This window comes from Manis javanica, chromosome 17 (assembly GCF_040802235.1).
Source record: "Manis javanica isolate MJ-LG chromosome 17, MJ_LKY, whole genome shotgun sequence".
NCBI lineage: Eukaryota > Metazoa > Chordata > Mammalia > Pholidota > Manidae > Manis > Manis javanica.
The window spans coordinates 9425809-9451238 of NC_133172.1; the positions used below are offsets into that span (position 1 = coordinate 9425809).

Consider the following 25430-nt stretch of genomic DNA (forward strand, 5'->3'; position numbering starts at 1 on the left):
TGCCTCATCACACAACAGTACAACAGATGACATACACAGAGATCCAGAACCACACAGAGAACTAGAAATGCAAGCTAGAGGCAAAACCATACACATCCATAGGTACTTACATACTCATTGTTTCACATATGACCACACAGAGAGACTCACAACTATACACACACAGCTACACAGTCAGCAGGGCTCCAAATACCCATACATCCAGATACGCAAAGGCATACCAGGGAAACCACTCAGTCCGGCAGTTGCTCTCTCATACACCAAGGAAGAAGCTCTAATAATCACACTTTCACACAGGAAACACCAGATGTCCATACTGTCACCGGCAGAGCCACTCACCTACCGTCACATCCATTCACCCTGTCACACTCTCAGTTTTTTCTCTCTGCTTGGAGATTCGCCCCAGCCCTGGTCACATGAAGCTGCCAGATGGGGGGGGGGGTGCTGGGTGTGTGTGTTGGGGATGAGTTATTAGAGCCTCCCAGCTGTGGACAACTTCCCAGACACAGGATAGAAGGATCGCTGGGGTGCCTGTCTGATGAAGAAGGCTCAAGAAAAACAGGCAAGAGAACCCGAGGGGCGCAGGGAAAGGAATGGGAGGGAGCTCCCGGGCTGCAGCTCCGAGGGTGTGTATGTGCACAGATTGTTCACTGTGAGTCTGACTCCACTGATTGGGACCCCAGTCGCAGCAGTGCACCCAGAAGCCCAGGAGTCTGAGGCAAAAGCAGCAGGCCAGAGAAGTGTTGTTACATCTATTTTGGTTGTTATTGTTTGAGGGAATATGAGACAGTCACGGCGCGGGAGAAACTGGACAGACAGACATGCTGGGGAGGACGGGGCGCAGACGGACAGATACCCAAGCGGAGGCGGTCCCGGGTCAGACAGGAGGAGCGGGCGACCAGCAGACGGCGGCTGTCTAAAGGGAAACCGGTAATTTGGAGACCCGGTTCTCCCCCGCTCCCATCACCGCAGCACCCCCACCCCGGGCTCCCGGTCGGCCCGTCTGTCCGCCCGGGCCGGTTCTGGTTGCGCCCTGTGCGGCCGCGCGGCCCGACCGTGGATAAACAGCCTACACGTTGCTAGGAGATGGCGTTCCACAGCCCGTAGCGTCACCGCGTCTGCGCGGGCGGGAGGGGGAGCGCACGAGACGGCGGCAGCGGCGTTTGTTGATGTTGCCTGGCAACCGCCGCCGCGCTGCTGGGCAACGACGGCCGACTGTTGGTTCTCTTAAAGTGGCAGGAACGTTTTATTGGCCCCGTCTCTGGCCGCACCGCCGGACTGAGGCGCTGCGGGGAGAAAAGATGGTCGCTCCCCAAGCGTAGGAGACTGCATTAGGCCCTTGGAGTAGCGAAAGAATATGAGGCGGGAGCTGTTGGTATTTGAACTGAAGTGTCTGAAATGTGTTAGATTTTAGATTGATTGCACGTGTGCATAGGTGAACTTGTGAGCACATCCAAGGGGAAATGGGTGGCAAAAAAAAAAAAACGCTAGAGAGACCTGGGTTCAAATACCCGCTCTGCGACCTTCGCCTGTGGCTTCCTTTCTCTGAGCCTCTTTCCTTCCTGAAATAGGAGAGATAACATCACCCATTTCTAGAATTACGGCTGTATGAAGCCCTTTTCAATACTTAGTACATTGTAAGTGCTCAGTACATAATGCATATAATTATGTTATTCAACAGCTTAACCTCACTGGGTTTTGAAATACTTGAGATGATGTGTGTAAAGTACTTACTGAAGCACAGTGCACTCAATACATGGGGGCTGTTGTATTATTATCAGCATTTTTATTATTTTCTTCACTCAGGAAAGGAGAATATGATAGGGCATGGGCATCATTGTCTTCGTTGGTGTCTTGGGGTGCAAATGCTATGGAATCAGGCAGATGGGGTTGAAATACTTATCCTACTGGCTATGTGACCAGAGCAAGTGCCTTGCTCTCTCTGACCCTCTGTTCCTTCTCAGTGAAACCCGTGATCCCTCACAGTCACAGAGTCACTTCCGGTAATGGTCTGAGTGAGGGGTCCCCTCTTGCTGGGTGTGTCAGGTCAGTGCCCCATGTCTGCAGCATGACTCACAGGGCTGTTATGTAAAGCTCCTAGATCCTGCACAGAGGGCAGGTTATATAAACGTGTTTAATGTGCATGCTACATATGGGATGTCGGGCCAGGGGAGGGGACCTGGCTCTGTAAGCCTGCAATTGCCAACTTATGGCACTGGCTGCTTCTAGGAAGAAGGGCCTATAAATTGTAGGCTATATGTATACTGCCTCAATGAAAAGAAAATGTGCCTCTCTGGGGAATCTCTCTATCCCCCTAAATGGGATATAGTGATAAAAATCCCTGCCTTTCTCAGTTTCTGCTGCTTAATGTGTCTCTCTCTGCATCCTTCTGACCCCTATCTCTGTCTCTGTCTTCACCATTTCTGTGCATCTCTGTCACTCTTTTTCTCTTTTCCGAGTCTTTTTCTGGGTCTTTGCCTCCCTCTGACCCCCTTTCTCTGACTAGAATGGCTGAGTCTCTAGCCATTTCTGGGTCTTTCTGTGATTCTTATTTATTTAATATAACTCCCAAAAGGATTCCACCAATTCTGGACAGCCCTATACAGCTCACTTTTGTGTGATATGGGATGGGTCCTTTGTTCTCCGGACCTGTGCTCTTCCCTGTGCAAAATTAGGTGGAGTAACTAGCTTGAGCCAACAGGGGTCAAGATCACCCTGGGGAGCTTTTAAAAGGTAGATCTCTCAGTCCCACACCTAAAAGTTGTGGATCAGAATCTCAAAGAAAGAGGTGGCAGAGATTATAATATGAGATCCCCACCAGGTGATTCTGAACAGCCAGCTAGAACTGCTGGCCTGGAGCCTCTACACACTTGTCCCCATGCCAGGTTCTGATGCTACATAATAGATGAGGTTCTATGGAGACACATGGCCAGGGACAAGAGTGCTTTCCACCTCAGGGAGAAGACTCTGAGTGTGCAGGAGTAACAGAGACAGAGCTGGAGTGAGGGTGGGGACAGGCCAGAGACAACAGCAGCAAGACAGAGAGAGATAGGAGACAGGATAGAGACAAAAAGATACAGAGGCAGAGAGATACGGAAACACAAAAAAAGACAGAAATAGTGTTTTCTGCATACTGCCTGAAAATGCACCTCCACATCAAAGTGCCGCATCCCCAACCTGCGTGCGAGTGTGTGACTGTTTAACAGGTTGCTGCAGGCAGCACTGGGGTGTGTCGGGTCCAGTGCTGGGACTGAGTGTGGGAGGCAGGTGCTGCGCTGGGAGGTTCTGGGTGGGCCCCCTCTACGTGTACCTGCCTGCCTGTAAGCAAGTGTCCCGGGCCAGCCTAGGTGACTGCCTGACAACCTGAACACCAGTCAGGTAACATTCTCCCATCAGGCCACCACTTTCCACGCCCATTGGGTGTGGCCGATGAAGATATTGCTCTGGGATCCTGGGGCCCACATGGATAAGAGTTTGAGTGTGGCTCTAGGCACTGAGGTTGTTATAGACCCTGGAATAGCCACCCTAAAAGAGAAACACCATTTTTGAAGCCAGACTGACTGTGAGTCCTTGGGCAGGTCCAGTGACCTCTTTGAGCCTCAGTTTCTGCACCTATAAAATGGGGATAATGACTTCTAAAGGAATGTATTGAGTACCACCTAACGTGGTGGTAACTGCTGCCATCTATTGAGGACTTGCTGTGAATATGCTTGCCAGCAAATTCTGCAACTCTAAGTTCTAAAACTTCTGGAATCTGATCCCTGTTACCCCCAGTCCAAGTCACCAGCACCTCTTGCCTGGACCATTGCCCTGGGCTCCTCACCTGTCACCCTGCCTCCACCCTTGCCCCCTATAGTCTACTTCCCACATACAGCCAGAGGGATGATGTTAAAATCAAAATCAGTTCATGTCCCCAAATCAGTTCAAAACCCTCCTAAGGCTCCTGACTCAAAGTAAAAGTCAAAGGCCTGGTGATGGCCATTAGGCCCTGCGCAATCTGCCCTCACTCTTTAATCTCATCTCTGCCACTCCCCACCCCTGTTCTCTCTGCTCCAGCCACACTGGCCTCCTCCCTGTTCCTTCAACAGGCCAGACGTGTTTCCACCTTATGGCCTTTGCACTCGCTGCTCTCTCTAACTGGGATGCTCTTAGCCCAGAGATCTGTGTGGCTTCTTCCTCACCAACTCCGGTCTTTACTTAAATACACCTTCTCAGGTAGGCCATTCCCCCACCCTATTTAAAACGGCAACCCCAATCCTCTAACCTCAGCACTTAATTTCTTTCCAATGTGCTCTAAAATTTACTTATATATATTTATGTATTGTTCATCACCTCCTTCCTCACTCCCAATGTGTAAGCTCCCAGGACAGAGATCTTTGTCTTGTTCACTGTTATTATACCCAGCATTTACCAAAATGCCTGGCGCATAATTGGTGCTCAATATCTGTTGAATGAATGAATGATGAATGGCATGTGCAGGGAATCCTGCTATTCACACAGGTGAATTCACTGAATCATCACAACAACCTTATTTGCTAAGTGTTACCCATTTTACAGACTTAGAAGTGGAGAGAGGAGAAATTGCTTTGACCGAAGTGCGAAGGTCCTGATGGATTTATCCTGCCTTCAGGGGCGTCCCTGCTCGCCCGGGTTTGTCTGTGTTTAATCTCTGTGTTTATTTCGGGCCCCTGTCTTTTCTTTGCTCGCTTTATCGCGTGATCTCTTTCACCACTGCGATCTAGACAGCTGTCTGTGGTTTCAGCCGCCACGACTTTGTCTGAGTTTCTTACTCCGTGTCCCTGAAGATGACCGAGTCTCTATCTCTCAGTCTCCGGGTCTCCGCGCCCCGCAGACCTCGGGGGTGAGGACCCCGGGTTCGGGGCACCCGCCCCGCCTCCGCGCTCTGTCTCTGCCCGGCTGCCTCGGGACCGCCCTGCCCCGGCGGCTGAGCTCGCACTGGGCGGCCCTGGGGCGGGCGGGGCCTGTTGCCCGGAGACCAATGTTTTGCCGCCGCAAACTGGGTCTCTGGGCCACCGCGGGAGGGCGGCCTGGGAACGCGCGCCGGGCGTGGGAGCGGGCGAGGGAGGGGCGCGGCCAGCCCGGGCCCTGGGGCGGGCGCGTTGTGGGGGATGAGGTAGGGACATTGGGGCAGTTTGGGGAGACAAGAGGAGACTTGGGGGGCTGGGAATAGGTATTGAGAAAGAGTATTAGGGTTAGTTTGAGGGAAGTGGAGAGGGGCTTGGAGATCTTGGAGGAGCCAAGGGAGGAGATCAAGAGGGCGGGGGTTCGCAGGTGGGGCGTTGTTTGTGGGAGCCGGAAGAGGGGCCCGGGATGGGTGAGTGAAGGCAGGCAGGGAAACTGGAAGGAAGTTCAGGGTTTTCGGGAATCACCAGTGTCGGATGTGAGAGCAGAGTGTTTTGGAAAGGCAGGGTGTAGAGAACAGATATTTGCAGGGTCGCGGGAAGAGCTGAATTATAGGGGATACGAGAAATGAGGGTAGAGAGTTTGGGGGAGATAGGGATCCCTGAGAAGTTGGAGGTTGAAACGGGCCGGAAACAGAGGTGAATCAGAGGAGGGGGCGCCCTAGCCACTTCCAGATCCTGGCGGGAGGGGTCCCCCCTGCCCATTGTCCCTGGCCTGGCCAGGACGTCCGGCGACATCCCTGGGGACGCGACGTCGGGTTGTGTAACACTCACTGCCCGGCCCGGGGGAGGGGCCGGAGTCAGGACTCCCGGGCTCCTCTCCACGCCCCATCCCAAGGGAGGGACAAGGGTCCGGATCACCTAGAGGCCTATGACATCAAAAGCGGAGGGAGCCCACCAGAGGCGCTAGCTAGTTTCCTTGCTCACTCCGACCCCACAGGAGAAGCCAGGTCTGGGATCTGAGATTCCGCCTGGGGAGGAATATCCCTAGTCACACCATTGGCTGAGGAGGCCTGACCATGCTGTTAGGCAAGAGGGTAAACTGAGTCCCACAGAGTGCTGAGTCCCTTTTCATTTGATTCATTCATTCAATAAAGATGTATTGAACCCCTACTGTGTGCCAGTTACCATCCTACATGATGGGGACACAGCAGTGAACAAAACATTAGTCCCTGGTCTCAGCAGACGCTGGGCTAACACCTGATTCTGAGCCCAGTAGGAATCCATCCCAGCCACTAGGCACAGACCCAAAAGATGGATGCTCTGGAAAACCCTTGCACAGTGCAGGGGACAGAACACCTCTCTCAGCGCCTGAGTCTCTGGTCTTTGCATGACTGCATCCCTTTTGCCTCCACCCCCACCCATGGCCTGTCACTTCCTCCTATCCACATCCCCCCCCCACGGGGCATGACTAGAGATGCTGGTCGTAACAGGCAGTTGGCGAATCACTCAGACGTCATAACAGCCCGCTGTGCTATCACTGTGTCCCTGAAATGTCGTCAGGCAGCATCAGTCTCCTCCTATAAACCTCTGGGGTCCTGCAGGCCTGAGAAGAACCCCTCCTCATTGGCTGCCCTGCTGCCAGAGGTACCTTAGACCACCCCACACCCCCAGCTCCCCAAGAGGGAGTGACTTACTTACATCCAAACCCTTCATCAGAAGGCTCTGGAAGGCACCTTCCTGGCTACCCTCACTCCTCCTCCAGACAGCCTTCCTTGAACTGCTGGCTGGCCCCCTCCAGTTCCCAAGGGCTCCGGCCTCTGGCCTTTTGGACCTTCCCTCTCTGATCTCACCTGCTTCCCCCATGTCTCAATTTTGAAAATCTTTCAAAGCCATTCCTGCATTTCTCCAAGCCTCAGTTCTCACCTCTCTAAAATGGGCATAGCAATGGCGTCCGGCCCACACACTGGGTGGTGAATGATTTGGGTGAGGTCACTTCTGGGATAGGTTTAGCACAGGTTGGGGACATTGTGAGGGCTCAATGAATCCTACTGGCAAAGATACCCAAGAGATAGACAACAGTGAGAAATGGACATTAGAGGGAGGGGGGGAAAGTACTTTTTCAAGGTATAGCCTTTGTATTCGTCAATACATTTTCTAAAAATTAAAAATATTTTTTTAATTATTTAAAACTTACTATCTCTGGAATGCCTTTGAAACTTACCTGGGCTCCTTCCTCCCCCTGGGGCCTCAGCTCAGGGATGACCCCATCATCTACCCTGCCACCTGGGTGGGACTGGTCCTCACCCCCGGTGCTGCTCTCCCTCACAGTCTCTCAGCCTCCAAGTGCGGGCCTTCCTGCCTCCTCACTGTCTCTCATATCGGCCCTCTCCTCCTTCTCCTCCTCTCCCTCCTTCCTAGGTCCAGACCCCTTCTCTCCCACCTCCCTTCCTCAGTCTACCCCTACAAGACAGCCAGAAAGGTCTTACTAAAGCATAAACCTGCCTCTGTTCCACCTCTGCTCAGAACCTGCCATGGCTCCCCAGTGCCCTTGGGGGAGCAGTACAGGCTCCTCACCCCTGCCCATTGGGCTCAGTTTGGTCCAGTCCTTGCTGACTTTGGCAGCCACCTAATTCCTTGATCCCAAATACATGATTCTCTTTAAAAGATGCTTCCAGCTCAATCTCTTTGCTTGGTAGTTGAGTCCCCCAGCCATTCGGACAATATAACTGGACACCTGGCTGAAGCTTGGTGTCCACTAGAGACAAGGGACCTCACCACCACTTTAGGCTGCCTCCCTTCCACAGCCAGGCAGCTCTGCCTAAAACAATGTCTTGTCTATTACACTCTGCTCCTTGGGGCCACACAAGACAGGACAGTCCCTCTGTGCTGTGATATTTCAGAGACTAGAAGCTGTAAACAGTGTTGCCCTTGAACCGTTGGATGGAAAAGTGTAAGACCCTTGAGGCTGATTCTTGGAGTAGGCACCGAGTCACAGGTATCAGAATGGGAAGGTGTCTTAGAAGATCTGAGGTGCCAAGGGGCATTCCACTTAGGCCCAGAGAGCGGGTTTCCAGCTGTTCCCACTGCCTGGACCTGTCGTGTCTAATCACTGACTTGCAAGGGAGGAAAGAACTGTAGTGAAATTGGGACTGGCGAACAAAACAGGGGGTGCCAGGCTGTGCCCTGACTCTAGTGATACAGAGCCCCCAACCTTGGTAATGGAAGATCTGCTTCTGTCCTCAGCCTGAACCCCAATCCCAACCCTGGGCACAGGACTGAGGAAACGGGCCCAAACCCACATCCAGACCTCAGCGCACCCCGTGCACTGTAGAAACAAACCACGAAGTCTCGCCCCCTGCCCCCAGCCCTCTGCCTGTCTGACTTTCTGTGACCTCTCCATGCTAACCGCAACCAGAGGTTGGGCTGAGCACTGGGATGGGATTGCGACGGGGGATATAGGGGTGGGGGACAGATCCGGACAGGCAAGACGTTGGGGCTATGTGTAGCGGGAATAGGGAAAGGGCTTCGGGGTGGGGATGAAGACCAGTTCACACACAGCTGGGGAGGCAGGGAACAAAGATTAGAGTGGGGAAAGGGGAGAGGGTTAATGGTCTGGAATGAGGCATGGAGGGGAAGCTGATGCTGCGGTGGGAGACAGGAGATGGGGAAGGTGGTGGGTAGCGGGGAAAGCAGAGGGATGAAGCGAGGCTGGTGACAGGTTGCGGGATGCGGGTTGAGGTCTGGTTGGGGGCAGGGCGGACGCCAGGCCGCGGGGGTGCGGGTAGGGCCGGCGGCGTCCGCCCGGCCGGCCGGCCGGGGCTGCGCGGCGAGGCCCAGCGGAGCCCAGCACCCCCCTCCCGGCCCCCGCTGCCCCCCTCTTCCGCTCCCCGGAAGCGCTGAGTCGTCCTGCCTTATCTGGGGACCGCTATTTCAGGCTCGGCTCCCAGTGCGGCTACTATTTTTAGCCGCGCTCGGGTAAAAATGGACTCGGCGCCGCGCGGGTTCCCGAGCCGTGCGCGGCCCCTCGCAAGAACTGGGGGCCGGGGGCGCGCGCCTGAGTCACCGCCCTCCCTCCGCCTCCTGCGCGGCGCCGAGCGCGTAGCGTCGGCCGGGACACTTCGCATCCGCTCGAGCCTCTCGGGCTCCTGAGCGCCTGGAGGCCAGCGGCGCTCAGAATATTCCAGGAACGTCGGGACGCGTTCACCAGGGCTCGAGCGGCTGATGGCGGACTTTTGGGCAGAGGCGCTGCGCCTCCTGGCGGACCCCGCGGGGATAGCAGACGCCAGGAGTCCCTCTCGCCACAGTCCCATTTTATAAATGAGGAAACTGAGGCTGGGAGAGGAACTATTTGGGGCCTAGCAGTATGAATTGCAAGGTGCGATCGTTCAGCTTCATCTTGGACACCTCTCTTGATGGAGAACTCACTGCCTGTGAGACTACTAGGCACTGTATTTTTTTTTAGTAATAGGTATCTAGAAATTCAACAGATACTTATCAAGGCTCGGCTGTGTGCCAGCCACTGTGATCAGCACACAGCAGTGAACATGACAGAGATCCCTGCCCTCGTGGGGCTGATGATCTAATGAGGGAGACAGACAGTAAATAAATAAGATGATTCCATATTGTGTTAAGCACTGTAAAGAATGTAAAATGGGATGATATATTTAAATAAAGGGGGATATTTTGGTAAGAGTAGTCAGGAAAGGCCTTTCTTTGAGGAGGTGACACTTAACGGCAACTTGAACGATGAGAAGGGGCATCTGAAACGAATTTCTGGTTTCATTCAATCCTCTCATCCCATTTCATAGATCTGGAGACAGAACCCTGAAAAGGAGCCAGCTGGGAACTGAGCTTGCCGGATACAGATTGCATAAGCTTCCGCTGTGTGATTGTTCAGCTTCAGGTTGATCTCATCCTGTGCCTGGGAGCTCATTACCTCCCGGAATATAGATGTCATTCATCATCGGTGGTAGTAATATTCATTACTATTTAAAAAATAATAGTTACCATTTATCCAGCACCTAGTCTTTGCCAAGTAGTCTGCCAAATGCTCACCTGCATTATTTCACCGAATCCTCACCCTTCACCGAGGCGGTGAGGTACTATTCCCATGCCCAATTAACAGATGAGGAGACCTGTTTCCCCACTTCCCTTTCGTCCCCGCCAATGGGCATCTACAGCTTTGCTGGTCTTCTGCTTGTTCTTTGGGAAACTATCCTTTCTAAATTTCAGTTCATCTGTTTGTCTTGGGGCTCACCCCAATCTCCCTTTCCCAGGAAGGGAACATGACCCAGGCCCAGCTATTCAGAGCATTCCAGCTCTTCTGCCCTCTGATGATAGTGATTGGCTCAGGGGTGGGCATATGACTCAGCCCCACCTGTGAGGGATGGAACCATTTGGTAGGAGACCTTTCTTCCTTCTGGGGTCACTGAGAAGGTGGGAGGTGAGCCCAGAGCTGCTGGGGCCAGGTTTGCTACCACAAGGAAAACATCAGAGATACATGGAATCCAGAGATTGGATAGTGACTTCATATTAATTTGAGGTTCTGGATCAAGCTGTGACTGAAGCCAGTAGAAGCCCCTTAACCCTTTTTAGACATTTCCCTAAACCAGTTTGCATCTGAAACTGAGAAATTCCTGATTAATTCACTTTCTCTCTCCAAGACCGCCCCCACTCCCACAAACTGGTTTGAACACTTTCCACTGCCGCTATGTCCCTAGTCTTTGGGAATGAATGGATCAGTGTATCTCCTGAAGCCCCCCTTCATCACACACTGCCCTGGCGGGGTGGAAGCACAGTCTGCTGTGTGCATCTGGGCTCCCCCACTGAGCAGGCACTCCTGTGGGGGCTCTGGGTCTGCTTATCTCCATGTCCCCACGCATCAACTGGGTTAAGAACCTGGGGACCAAGGCTGCTTTCCTGGGCATTGTCCATAGTCAACAGTGGCTGAAGGCAAATTTACCTTGCTGTACATTCCACCTTCCACCATCAGGATTTCAGCCCTGTCCGAGCTCTGAGGATCCCCGTCTCAGCCCACCATCTCTTCTGCACTCTAGACCCAAGTGTCTAGCAACTCTAGGATGCCTCCTCCTGGATATCCCACAGGATTTCACCTGACCTCAACAGCTTCTTTCCTGTGCGTCCTCCTCCCTGGTCCCCAGCTCAGGCATCATCCCACACTGAGCCTGTTTCCTGGACCAGAGGCCTGTGTCTTATCTTGGATGCCTTCCTCCTCTTATTTCCCATGTCTTCTCATTCCTCTCCATTGTAGCTTTAGAAAGATGTCATATGATTTCCCTCTCCCCGCTCCATACCCGATCCCCGATCCCCAAGCCCACTTCATCCTGCCGTGCTCCCTGCTCTCCTGTCCAGTCCTGCCCCCTCTGTCCAGAAGGATCTTGTTAAACCGTAAACCTGCCCCTGTCAGTCTTTGCCCTGCTCAGAGCCTGCTGTGGCTCCTTCGTGCTCCAGTCTCCCGGCCTATGAGACCCTCAGTGGGATGAATGCTGCTATCTTCTTCAACCCCATATTTTGCCTCTCCCCGTTTTCCCAACACACATCCACTCTGCTTTCAAATAATACCCGAACTGCTTGCCTTTTCCCAAATATCCTGCCCCAGCATGCCTCCCAGCCTTAAGCATTCGGTTCCCTCTGCCAGGAATACCTTTCCCGTCCTTCTCCACCTACTGAATATTTCTCTATCCTTCAAGGTCCAACTCAACCATCCCCTCCACAGAGAAACCTTCCACCTGAGGTGGGCCCCCTCCTCTCTAGAAATTGGTTAGTGCAGCTCATCTGCTCCTGGGCCCTTTGCACACACAATCTCATTGAATTTCCCCAGCAACCCTCAGGGAACAGGAACAAACACTTTAGATGAAGAAACTGAGGCCCAGTGAGAACAAATTATTCACCAAAGGAATCAGAGTCAGGGAAGGGACGGCATCAGGATTTGAACTCGGAACCTCACTGCAACCGCTGCAACCAGGCTCATCCAGTTATGTTCAGGATTTATCTCCTCTGCTTTCTAAGTTTTCATATTATAACATTCTCAATAGAAGCACACATCTATATATAGCTTATGAATAAAAAATAAACTCCCTATACCAGGTGGCCACAAGGTCCTATGTGTGGTCTCTCTCAGTTCAGTAGCTTTTTCCTTTGGGCATAGTCAGGGCAGGGATTTCAGAGCATCTTTTAGAGGCCAAATTTTGACACGAGCATCAGTCATTCTGTGTGAATATGGTGCTGACGTGAATTGTTCCAGAACATCACAAGAAGTCTCGAGGCTCTCAACACCCAAAAAGCAAATAACCCCATTAAAAAATGGGTGGAGGATATGAGCAGACAAATCTCCAAAGAAGAAATTCAGATGGCCAACAGGCACATGAAAAGATGCTCCACATCACTAATTATCAGGGGAATGCAAATTAAAACCACAATGAGATGTCACCTCACACCAGTTAGGATGGCCAACATAGAAAAGACTAGAAACTACAAATGCTGGAGAGGATGTGAGAAAGGGGAACCCTCCTACACTGCTGGTGGGAATGTAAGCTAGCTCAACCATTGTGGAAAGCAATTCAGAGGTTCCTCAAAAAACTAAAAATAGAAATACCATTTGACCCAGAAATTCCATTCCTAGGAATTTACCCAAAGAAAACAAGTTCTCAGATTCAAAAAGACATATGCACCCCTATGTTTATTGCAGCACTTTTTACAATAGCCAAGATATGGAAGCAACCTAAGTGTCCATCAGTAGATGAATCAATAAAGAAGCAGTGGTACATATACACAATGGAATACTATTCAACCATAAGAAGAAAACAAATCCTACCATTTGCAACAACATGGATGGAGCTGGAGGGTATTATGTTCAGTGAAATAAGTCAGGCAGAGAAAGACAAGTACCAAATGATTTCCATCATTTGTGGAGTATAACAACGAAGCAAAACTGAAGGAACAAAACAGCAGCAGACTCACAGACTCCAAGAAGGGACTAGCGGTTACCAAAGGGGAGGGATGTGGGAGGGTGGGTGAGGAGGGAGGGGGAAGTGAATTGAGGGGTATTATGTTTAGTACACATGGTGTGGGGAGTTATGGGGAAGAAAGTGTAGCACAGAGAAAGCAAATAGTGCATCTGTGGCATCTTGCCTGCACTGATGGACAGTGACTGCAATGGGATATGGAGGGGACTTGATAATATGGGTGAATGTACTAACCACAATGTTTTTGATGTGAAACCTTCATAAGAGGGTATATCAATGATACCTTAATAAAAAAAAAAGAAGTCTCAACGCTCAATGGCTCCACAAAAAATGGTACGCCAGCATCTCATGCCCTCCCAGAGGGAGAATATGGTGATGGCATATTCCATGGACCAGGACCGTTCAGGGGAAATATGATGTGAGCCATGTGTGTAGCTTTAAATGCGCTAGTAGCCACCCTAAAAAAAGTCAAGTGAAACAGGTGAAAATGATTTTGTTTCATGTATATTATTTAACCATATATAGGCAAAATATTATTTGAACACATACTCAATATCAGCATTTTATGTGATTTTTTATTGCATTAAGTCTTTGAAATCTGGTGTAGATTTTATACGAGTGGAGCATCTCCTTTTGGACTGGTCATATTTCTTTTTTTCTTTTTATTTATTTATTTATCTATTTATCTGTCTATTTATTTTTTATTTTTTTATTTTGGTATCATTAATCTACAATTACATGAAGAACATTATGTTTACTAGGCTCCCCGCTTCACCAAGTCCCCCCCACATACCCCTTCACAGTCACTGTCCATCTGCATTGTAAGATGCTGTAAAATCACTACTTGTCTTCTCTGTGTTGCACAGCCCTCCCCGTGCCACCCATGCACTATACATGCTAATTGTAATGCCCCCTTTCTTTTTCCCCACTCTTATCCCTCCCTTCCCACCCATCCTCCCCAGTCCCTTTCCCTTTGGTAACTATTAGTCCATTCTTGGGTTTTGTGATTCTGCTGCTGTTTTGTTCCTTCAGTTTTCCTTTGTTCTTATACTCCACGTATGAGTGAAATCATTTGGTACTTGTCTTTCTCTGCCTGGCTTATTTCACTGAGCATAATACCCTCAAGCTCCATCCATGTTTTTGCGAATGGTAGGATCTGTTTTTTTCTTATGGCTTAGTAATATTCCATTGTGTATATGTACCACATCTTCTTTATCCATTCATCTACTGATGGACATTTAGGTTGCTTCCATTTCTTGGCTATTGTAAATAGCGATAAACATAGGGGTGCATCTGTCTTTTTCAAACTGGAGTGCTCCATTCTTAGGGTAAATTCCTAGAAGTAGAATTCCTGGGTCAAATGGTATTTCTATTTTGAGCATTCTGAGGAACCTCCATACTGCTTTCCACAATGGTTGAACTAGTTTACATTCCCACCAGCAGTGTAGGAGGGTTCCCCTTTCTCCACAGCCTCGCCAACATTTGTTGTTGTCTGTCTTTTCGATGATGGCGATCCTTACTGGTGTGAGGTGATAACTCACTGTGGTTTTAATTTGCATTTCTCTGATGATTAGCGTTGTGGAGCATCTTTTCATGTGCCTGTTGGCCATCTGAATTTCTTCTTTAGAGAACTGTCTATTCAGCTCCTCTGCCCATTTTTTAATTGGATTATTTGCTTTTTGTTTGTTGAGGTGTGTGAGCTCTTTATATATTTTGGATGTCAATCCTTTATCGGATCTGTCATTTATGAATATGTTCTCCCATACTGTAGGATACCTTTTTGTTCTATTGATGGTGTTCTTTGCTGTACAGAAGCTTTTTAGCTTCATATAGTCCCACTTGTTCATTTTTGCCTTTGTTTCCCTTTCCCGGGGAGATATGTTCATGAAGAAGTCACTCATGTTTATGTCCATGAGATTTTTGTGGACTAGCCATATTTCAAGTGCTTAAGAGCCACATGTGGCCAGTGGCTGCCATGTCCAGCGGGGCTGCAGTGGATGGTGGCCCGTCCATGGATCTGGGAGTGTGGATTCCTCAAAGTCCAGATTTAACAGGTAACAGCTGCCTCCATTAGAGAGCATGGTTTATGGCCAAGACCCTAGACTGTGGGGTTCAAAGATTAGCTCTGGAACTTCCAAACTGTGACCTCAACCTCTCTCTACCTTAGTTTATTCGTCCTAATAGGGGAATCACCAACAAGACTCCATAGGGATTTTGTGAGGATTAAATGGATTAACAGGTACTAAACACTGATACACTTCGAACAGGGTCTGGCCTATATTAAGTACTGTATGAGTGTTGGCTTTTATTGTTACTTGGAGTTTTGTGAAAGAGAAAATTCCTCAGCTCCAATGAACAATTGAAGAATGGAAAACTCTCCCTAAGACTTCCCACCCTCAAAGTGGAAGATGTCCAGGAGCACAGGGGGAGCCCACAACTTCTCGGCCACGTGTAGAGCATGAAGACCACTGGGTTCTCTGGGGTAAGCTCTCCGACATTCTGTGCTGGGATGGGCATGTGCAGTCACAAAGCTTTCCACACCTCCCAATCTAAACTCTGCCATGTAAGTCTGCGTTCTCATTTTTCTGTTTTGATCTGTGTAATGGGTTGAATGGTGCACCCCGCCCCTCCCAAATCCACCTGAGACTTGTGAATGTAAGCTTATTTGGAAATGTAATGAAAGATGTTGGGATGAGATCATCCTGGATTATCTGTGTGGGTCCTAAACACAACAGCAAGTGTCGTGATTAAGGAAAGGCAGAGGTAATCGGACATAATCGAGGAGAAGGCCGTGGGACCACTGAGGCAGAGATCAGAGTGATGGGGCCACAGCCCAGGAAGGCCTGGAGCCACCAGAAGCTGGCAGAGGCAAGGAAAGATTGTTAACTAGAAACTTCAATGGGAGTGCAGCCCTGCCAACACCTTGATTTTGGATTTCTGGCCGCCGAAACTGTGAAAGGATAAATTTCAGTTTTTTTTCAGTCACCAAGTTTGTGGTAGTTTGTTGGCAGCCGCAGGAAATGCATACAATCTGTTTGGGGCCTGTTTCCTTTGCCCTGAAGGCAGTTTCTGTGGCTTTCAGATGCTCTCTTCCAGTTTTCCTCACAGGAGGAAAACTGAAGCTCTGAGAGAGGGTGGAGCCAGAGCCAGTTCTCAGGCCCCCAGCTTCTCATCCAAGACCCAGGGGTCTCTGTGGGAGCTTGCAGAGTATTTTGCCTGTTGGAAAAATATAGAATGCTTGTTGAGTTTCTTTTAAGGCAGAGGTTGAAAACACAAGCTGGTTGGAGTCCTGATTTTGTTGCTTATGTGCTTTGTGACCTTGGGCAAGAGACTAACCTCTCTGAACTTCAGTTTCTCTATGAAATGGGATAATGAAATAAGTTATCTCAGGGTTGTAATGTGCAGTGTATGAGAATCAATCAACTTTACTGATGGATATAGTCCTGGAAGTCTTTGAAAATGCTATAGAACAAGAAAAATAAAAAGATCATAAGGTAAGACAGAACACTGCCATTTGGATCGTTTTCAAGGAAAAACTAAGAGAACTAACAAACTATTTTAATATGAGAATTTGGCTAGGTTGCCTGTTAGAAGGTCAATCAACAATAAATAGCATTCACCAACCAGAAGTTATAACAGCAATAAGGAGTTAATAAACTAGAAAAATACCACCTACATGTACACTTGTGACTGTCAGATTCAATCCTGAGCCCTGAATTTCATCCTGCCTACTTGACATTCCCACCAAGATGTCCTGCAAGTCTCTCCATGCCTAAGGGTCTTGGTCAAAATTCTCTATCTCTTCCCCAGTCTGCTTTTTTGGTTCATGTTACTGCGAGCCCTTCACACTTAAACATTGCTTTTGACTCCCTATCACCATAGTCCAGGCTACCACTTGATCTTTCTTGTCAACTGCAATCACTTCCTCACCGGGCTTCCGGCTTCCATCCTAACTCTCCTACAGTCTATTCTCCACTCGGGATAAAATCCAAAATACTTACATGGTCTTCAAGGCCTTACATGATATGGTCCCCTGATTGCCCAGTCTTATTTCTTGCCGCTTTCCCCACTGCTCCCTGTGTTCCAGCTAACGGGCTTTCTTTATGTTTCTCACCTAGCAATTTCCTACCACAGGGCCTTTCCGCAAGTTATTCCCACTGCCTTGAAAGCTCTCCCTTCCTTCATGTAGCAAAATTCCCAGTCATCCTTTAGATCTCCTTTTAAATGCTCCTTTGACAGAGAGACTTCTCTAGCCCTCCCTTTACCCATCCCCATTTACAATGATGTTCCACATTCTTGCCCTTCGTATAACACTTACCAGGTATATGTATGATTATTAGTTCAGTGCTTCTTAAACTCTTCAGTCTCAGAATCTCTTATGTTCTTAAAAATGATTGAGGACTCTATAAAGAGTATTTGTTGATGTAGATTATATCTATCAATGCTCACTCACTGTATTAGAAAATAAAACTGGGGAATTTAAGAAATAGTTGATTCGTTTACAAATAAAAAATCAATTTCATGTTAAGATTAATATACTTTTAAATTAAAAGTAACCGTATTTTCCAAAACAAAACCAAAATTTAGTGAGATGAGGGTTCAAATTTTTGCAAAAAAGTATTTGGTTCCATAGCACAGAGAAGACAAGCAGTGATTCTACTGCATCTTACTATGGCTGATGGACAGTGACTGTATTGGGGTATATGGTGGGGACCTGGTAATGGGGGGAATCTAATAACCACAATGGTGCTCATGTAATTGTATATTAATGATACTAAAATAAAAATAAATAAGTATCTGGTTCCACAGAAGACAGCTAGGTTCTCACATCTTCTTCTGTGTTCAGGCTGTTGTGATATTCTGCAGACTGCACTGTACACTCAGGAGAGAATGAAAGTGAAAAAGGCAGGTGAGTGTCTTAATCTAATGATAATTATTCTGACCTCTTAGACGTTTTGAAACAGCGCTGAGGAAACTCCCCAGAGTTCCGTGGACGCCACTTTGATAATCGTTCCTTAGCTTTGGGTGCTGAAGGACCTACAGGCTGAGCACCTTTGGGGCCAACTGGACTCCTGTGAAGCTCGGTTTCTTCATTTCAAACATGGGAATGATGATGATTAAAAAAATAAGAACGCCTCCCTCTTAGAGTTGTAGTGAGACCCATAGGAAATAACTCTCCAAATCGTGCCTGTAATGTAGTATACAACGAACATTTGCTGTTGTAATGTGGAAAACGTCATCTTATTTTTATTACCAGCATTTTATTCATGCAGCTCATTTCTCCATGGGCCTGTCTTGTGCTGGGCAGTGCTGGGGACATGGTGATGTTGGAGAAGGGCCTGGCCCTGCCCTCATCGGGCTACCAGTCCAGTGGGTCACAGAGTTTTCATTTGTCAGGGATTGCCCTTGGTGCCAGGTCCCTGCAGAACATGAGTTCTTGAGACTGAGGAGGCAGAGAAGGTCATTCTAGGGAATGGGAACAGCGTGCAAGGAACCATGGTAAGTGGAGAGGGGGATAGCTCTGGCCTGTTGACTGGCCAGGTTATTGTGTCCCTTTCTCTGCCCCTAAGACGCCTCAGTCCTATTGCTGATGAAAAAATAGGCATGTGTATGTGGTTCATTTCCCTCCTTCCCCTCTTCTTGTATAAAGTTAGTTCCTCAATTCTGGGCACCTTAGGGGAAGTCCCACCTCTGATCTGACCTTAGCCTCTCATGCTGCAACCCGTCCCTTTTGCTGCATATCCATCCACAGTGACCGGAGGAAACTCGGGACGTCCCAGCAGACAAGGTGCCCGGGATGGCATGGGGTCGCAGCCAGAAGTGTCCACTGCCCCTCATCCGGGGGCCGCTGCTCGGGGCCGGGTGAGTCAGCCCCCGGCGGCTCCCGCGTCATCCAGGCCGCTCCGCTCCGCGCTATTTCGGGCTCCGGGCGCTATAAATAGAGGCTCGGCGAGCGGAGCCGCCCCGCTCCGCTCAGGCCCCCCTGCGTCCCCGGCCCCGCCGCGATCGCCGGGCCGCGCGTCACCGCGGCTAAGTTTAGAGGCGGGTGGGGACGCGGGCCTGGTCACTGCGCCCCTCGGCCGCGCCCCCGCTTCCAGAGCTTTCGGCCCGGCGGCTTTCCGCCCCCGGCCCAGAGCCGGCCGGAGAAATAAGGGACGGGGTCCCCAGGGGTCCCCATGTTCTCCGTCCCCATTGCAGTCCTTCCGAGGCGCAGAGGAAACTAAATTGGGATTAGGGGAAGGTTTGGGAGGGGAGCAGGTCCGGCCTCGAGGAGTCGCCGGGAGCTCGGGACGCGGCTGGAATTTGAACTTGGAGAGTTTGTTTGGAAGAAGGACGCGGAATCGGGAGTGCGGACAGCGGAAAGATTCGAACTTGCAACTTTGAGAGCCAGGAAGGCTCCAATTCGGGATTTGAAAGTTCAGTTTTGGAATTCAAGTACAGAAATCAAAGTTGAAAATGTAGAACCGAGGGCAACTGCCCCCCGACTCCTTAATCAATGTAAAAAGCTGATTTACTTTAATTGCCTGCGGCGGTGCCTTTGCCCCACTTTTGCGAGAAAGAAACCAATCGGAAGGCGCGAAGGGGGCCGCCCCACCGCCCTCTCGGAGGTCTTGCCCGGGGTGGATCTGGCGGAGCCCCTCCTGGCCCCATACACCCCAAATCCTCGCGGGGCGCCATCGCCCCCTGGCGGAAAAGGTGTGAGTTGCAGGTTTGTTTGGCAATTCCGTTCCCCAGTAGGAGAAACTGAGTCCGGCCCAGGTTGGCCTCCTTCTAGAAACGCTCTCTGCCCTTGGGTTGGGAGACATATACCTCTCTTATTTGTGTGTTTCTTTCTTATGGTCTGTCCCCCCTGAGACCATCAGCTCCACGGGGCAGGGACCTGGCCTAATTTGCCCAGAGCTATGTCCCCAGTGCCCGGCACATACTAAGAGCTCAATATGTGGTTATTCAAAGAAAGCGTGAACCATCTCTCTCTGGTCTTACTGACTCCTCACGACCTCAGCAGTTACAGATGGGGAAACTGAGGCTCCCAGCGGTGAAGTCTCTTGCTGTTCTTTCATACAATGCACAGTTTGGCAGCCCCTTCTGTTTGGGGGCCACTGTGATCCAGCTGTGGCCACAGTAGCTTCAGCCCCTGCTTGCCCAGAACTTGCTCAAAGGGCTATTTTATTCATATGACAAACCCAAATATAGCACCTACTGTATACCAAGTACTGTTTTAGATACTTTACACTTAACTCATGCCATCCTCCTAATAATTATAGGATTGTTATGTCCATTTTAGAGGTGAGAAAACTGACGCACACAGACAAGCTGAATTGCTGGCACAAGTCTATACTGTCAATAAGTGACCATGGGAGAAAATTGCACCCAGGGATGGGACTGTTTATGAAGGAAGGAGAGTCAGGGGCATGGTAGACTTCTCATCAGTGACCAAGAAGCTGGGGAGATAGAGAACTAGTATCTTCTCACTTTGCAAGAAATATAACTAGGAACCCAGAATTCGAGATTCCAATTATGAGATTGAAGTAAGGGTATTTTCAGATGAGTAAGACTCTGAAAGTTATCATCCCCAATGCTCTCTGAAAGAATTAAAAGAGAATGCACTCTGGCAAGAAGTAAGATGAATTCAGAAGGAAGAAGGTTATAAAAAGTAACAGAATTGTTATGGGTTGAATCGTGTCTCCCCAAAAAAGATATGTTGAAGTCCTAACTCCCAGTACTTCAGAATGTGACCTTATTTGGAAACAAGGTCTTTATAGAGCTAATCAAGTTAAAACAAGGTCATTAGAGTGGGCCCTAATCCAATATGACTGGTGTCCCTGTGAAATGGGAAAATTTGGACAAAGAGACACACACAGAGGGAAAATGATGTGAAAGGACCTGGGGAAGGTGGCCATTTACTAGGCCATTCCTAGTCAAGGAATGTCTGGGGCTACCAGAAGCTGGGAGAGAGGCCTAGAAGAGATCCTTCCCTTGTTCATTGAGAGGGAACAGAGCCATGCCAACAACTTGACTTTGGACTTCTATGCTTCAGAACTGTGAGACAATAAATTTCTGTTGTTTAGGGCACCCGGTTTTTGGTACTTTGTTACAGAAGTCCTAGGAGACTAGTACAAAAATGTGTTAGTGAATCAGCTGAATAAATAAAAATTATTTAGAAAAAAATATTTACAGTAGGCTCCTACCAAAAGCCACAGTCACTGGTGAGATAATATATTCACAGATATGAAAAAAATGTCAACCTTCCTGTAATTAATGAATCAGTTCAATGCAATTCCAATCTCAATCTCAACCTCAACTAGATTTTTCATGGAAGTAGAAAAGCAGCTGCTAAAATCCATCTAGAGGAGAAAAGGTACAAGAATGGTAAAGAGATTGGAAATTGAACAAAGGGGGGATTTGCCTGATGTGCGATCAAGACATATAAAAATAAAATAAACAATATGGCATAGAAGCACGGAACACACACAGAGATCAATGAAACACAATAGCAATGTCCAAGATAGACTTTTCTATATATGGGAATTTAGTACATGATAAGGATAAATATCAAAACTGGGGAAAGTTGAAAATAAATGGCATTTAGACAACTGGCTACATCCATCATAAATTCCTACCTTAATGCATTTTCAAAAATAAGCTTCGTATGTATTAAAGACAAACAAAATAAAGATTTAGGAAGTATAAACATAATGATGGAATATATTTATCACCTTGAGGGTATGGTAGGCCTCTTAAACAACACACCTAAAGCAAGTCAGGACAGAATAGATTGATAAATAGGTGTGAATAAACACTGAGAACTTCTGTGTGATGTAAAATTAAAATACAAAGTACAAATCAGGAGGAACTATTTGGAATATATGTAACTGACTAAGTAGAATCCTAATCTGTAAAGTACTCTTACAAATTAATATTAATAAAAAAGGCATATAATCCCATTTTAAAAATGGACAAAGGATATGAGCAAGCAATTCCCCGAAGACATACTATATAAGACCAATAAACTCGTAAAAAGATGTTCTCTCTCCTTAGTAATCAGAGAGTTGCAGGTTAGAACAGCGTGATATTATCCTTTCAGGAAATGACTAATACTAACGCATCAACCAGGTCTCTGCTCAGATGTCCCTTTCTCCAAAGAAGCCCTTCCTAACCCTCGGGCTGCGTAAGGTGCCCTCTCCCTCAATACCTTCCTTTACCCTCTGGGGTCTCTTATTCCAGTCCTGCCCACTCTGGGTCGTCACTGTTTGGGAAGGGGTCTCTGTCTCTCCAGTGGTCTGTGAGCTCCAGGAGGGCATCATAGGGCTATCGTTAACATCGGTCACCTCTGTGTCACTAGCACTGCACCGCACAGGGCCGGGAACGGAGGCTCAAGAGGAATGTGTGTGGAATAAATGAACTGAACGAATGAATGAATGAATGAGGAAACCGACGCCAAGCCAATGGCAGAACTGGTATTCAAACCCAAGTCTGTACTGAGAGAAGGGACTTAGTTTGATCGCCCACCATTTCTTCTTCACAGGACCCTGTCCGGGGGCGATGCACACAAGGCGCTCAGTAAGAGAACTGCTGTTGAATATCTTGGCAGCCAGAGGAACTCAGGCCGGTAGACCGACAGTTCTCTACAACCCATAACTCGGCAGTCCTCCAAGACCATAGAGAACTGCGCGGGCCAGCCCCTCTCGATGCTCTACTCCTCTGGGGAACGGTGGGGGCGGACTCGAGGGCTAGAGAGGCCGGAAGTGCGGTTAGCCTGGGGCCTCGCTGGCTGCGCGGACGGTAGGACGCCTCGATCCCTCTCCAGTGTTTCTCCCGGGGTGTTGGCTGGTGCTCGGAGGTGCGAGAGAGGTCGGGGGTGGAGACCACCAGTGGCGACTGGCAGCCGGGGAAGCCAATCAATCACTGCAGTATCTGAGCTATGGACGAGATGGAGCAAGGGGAGGGCATCGGGTGCCACTGCTGCACGGGGAGAACAGAGGGGTGGTAGGGCGGGGCAAATGGTGGTTGGGAACAGTGAGGGCGGGGCGAATTAGAACAAGGGGCCCGAGGGGGAAGGTGAGAACAGGTAAGGGGCGGGGCGAGCCAAAGGGGGAGGAACTGGGTGTTTGGAGCCTGATGCTACGGAGCCCTGGGTTTTTTTGGGAGGGGGTGTGACCGTGTGCGGGGCTTCGTGCTGCGGGGGCGGGAATGCAGACGCTGAGGTCTCCCTCCCTCCTTGCCGCCGCGTCTTCATTTTCAGACCCCAGAAGAACCTTGGGATGGACGCAGAGAGAGTGCGGCAGCCCGCTGGGCCACCCTCAAGAAAGAAATTCCACATACCATTGGACGAAGATGAGGTCCCTCCTCCCGGGGTAGGACAAGGAGATGGGGGGAACCACCGCGAGGCTGGCGGTTTTGTCGGGAAGGGACCGTGTGGGTTAGGAAGTGTTGGGGCCTGGGTCGCTTTGGGAGAACACTCCTTTCCTCTCTGCAGGTCTGTTTCCCTATCCGTACATGTCATGGTGGTTCTAAGAGAGGACCAGGGCAGAGGCCATAAACTGGCCACCAGCGAGTGTCTTCTGTGCAGCCAGCACCCTGGTTTTGCAAGGCATGAATTTATTGCTAACACTTTAGAATTGGAAGGTTTTGCAAATTGAAAAAGAAGTGCGTTTTTGACATCTTTTGGCAAATAGAAGGATCTGGCAACATTGAGATCTCATTTCTGCAGAAAAACAGTTGGCTGGCACTGAGTCCTGGCATCTACCTATCTGCTATGAAGAGAAAGAAAGTGGGCTGAGGATATAGGGTGTGATGGGGTGAGGCACTACCTTAGGTAGGATGATTGAGGGACTGCTTCTCTGAGGAGGTGACATCTTGGCAGCTACGTGAAGGAGGTGAGGGAATGAGCTATTGTGGGGAGAGGGAACAGACAGTCCAAAGGCCCTGGGATCAGAAAGAGCCTGAGAAATGTGAGAGCAGCAAAAAGGCCAGTGGGGCTGATAGAGAAAGGAAAGGGGGAGAAATAGGAGGAAAGGTCCCTGAGGCAAGGAGGTGGGGACAGGCCTAGAGCCTCTAGGGCTGTGGTGACAGCTTTGGCTTTTACTCTATGGCAGGAGCCACCTAATGGCTCTGAGCAGAGGAGGGACATGGTGTGACAATGTGGGACAGACCGGGGGTAAGTGTAGGCAGGGAGATGGTGAGGTGACTACAGGGGCCCAAGGGAGAGAGGATGGTGGCTGGGACCAGGGTAGCGGCTGAGGAGTGGGGTAGAAGCGGCTGGTTCAGATTTTGATCCCCCACCTCACCCTTCTCTCCCCACAGGCAAAACCCTTATTCAAATCCACACGGAGCCTTCCTACCAGGGAGACCTGCCCTCAGACAGTGCCTCAGACCTACGCTGAGTATGCCATCTCGGGACCTCCAGGAGGGGCTGGAGCCATGCATCAGTCCGGCCGAGAACCCGTGGCAGGAGAGACCCCTCACCAAGCCCCCAAACCGGGGGCAAAATCCAACAGCATCATTGTGAGCCCCCGGCAGGTGAGGAGGGCTGGAGAAGTGGGGCTTTGAGGTTTCTGGTGGGAGATGTGGTGATGGGGATGGCTTTCCAGTGGGCAGCTGAAGGAGGTCTGAGTTCCAGCTGTGTTCTTGGCTGTGATGTTCTTACACTCATCCAGTCAACCTGTGTGGGCTGAGGGGTGTCCCTGTCTTTTTATTTTGTTATAACAAAAATACCATGGACTGGGGCACTTAAACAACAAACATTCCATTCTTACAGTCCTGGAGGCTGGGAAATCCAAGATCAAAGCTCCAGCAGATTGGGTGTTAGGGAGGATCATAAACCACTGTCTTCTCACTGTGTCCTTATAGTGAAGGAAGGGGCAGGGGAGCTCTCTGGGGTCTCTTTTATGAGGGCACTAATCCCATTCATGAAGCTTTGATCTCATGACCTTATCACCTCCCCTCACCAGCTAAAGCCATTAGGGACTCGGATTTTGGCATGTGACTTTTCGGGGGACACAGACACTCAGTCCGTGACACCCTGACTCTTCTTGCTGAGGGTATGCCTGTGTTAGTGCAGTTCAGTTTCCTGGCTCCTGGCCCCAGGTCTGTTCATTCATTCGAAAACTATTGAACACAGGCCAGAGTTCAAATTCTGCTCTGCCACACAGTAGCGGCATGATCTTGGGCAAGTGGCGTAGCCCATCTGTGCCTTTAAAATGGGGTTTCGTTTTATGGTCAGAGGTTGTCAGGTGGTGGCCTAGGCTCTGGCAGTAGAGGAGAGGGAAACTGATAGTCTGCCATCGACGGAGCTGGGAGGAGCCGCAGTATACAAAGCTAAGAATAGGACCCAAGAATGGGAAAAGATCCTCAGGATCATCAGCCATCAGGAAAAGGCAAATCAAAACCACAATGCAAAAAAAAAAAAAAATCACAACCACAATGAGACACTACTTCCCACCTGGCTAGTACTATGGCTGGATTCCAAGGCACAGACAGCACAAGGCGTTCAAGGCTCTGAACAAATGGGAAACCTCCTACCCCGCTGGTGGGAAGGGAAACGGTTACAGCCCTTTTGGAAAATGGTCTGGCAGTTCTT

At 49.5% G+C, this 25430-nt stretch overlaps 1 protein-coding gene across 11 annotated transcripts in view; it reads left to right on the plus strand.

The window, feature by feature from the left end:
* Window positions 1-484: 484 nt before the first annotated feature.
* Window positions 485-25430, plus strand: part of ERCC1 (ERCC excision repair 1, endonuclease non-catalytic subunit) — a 36146-nt gene continuing 11200 nt past the window's right edge. For 2 of the 11 annotated variants that reach the window (XR_012126713.1, XR_012126714.1), the window contains exons 1-7: window positions 485-562; window positions 17697-17759; window positions 18248-18349; window positions 18603-18712; window positions 22377-22691; window positions 23094-23205; window positions 24155-24370. Coding sequence is in view for 9 of the 11 variants with exons in the window: in XM_073226098.1 (XP_073082199.1) it covers window positions 782-930; window positions 9674-9768; window positions 17697-17759; window positions 18603-19234 (939 nt within the window). In the remaining 2 variants the exon portion in view is untranslated. The other 9 variants (XM_073226091.1, XM_073226096.1, XM_073226094.1 and 6 more) reach the window with 9 other exon arrangements.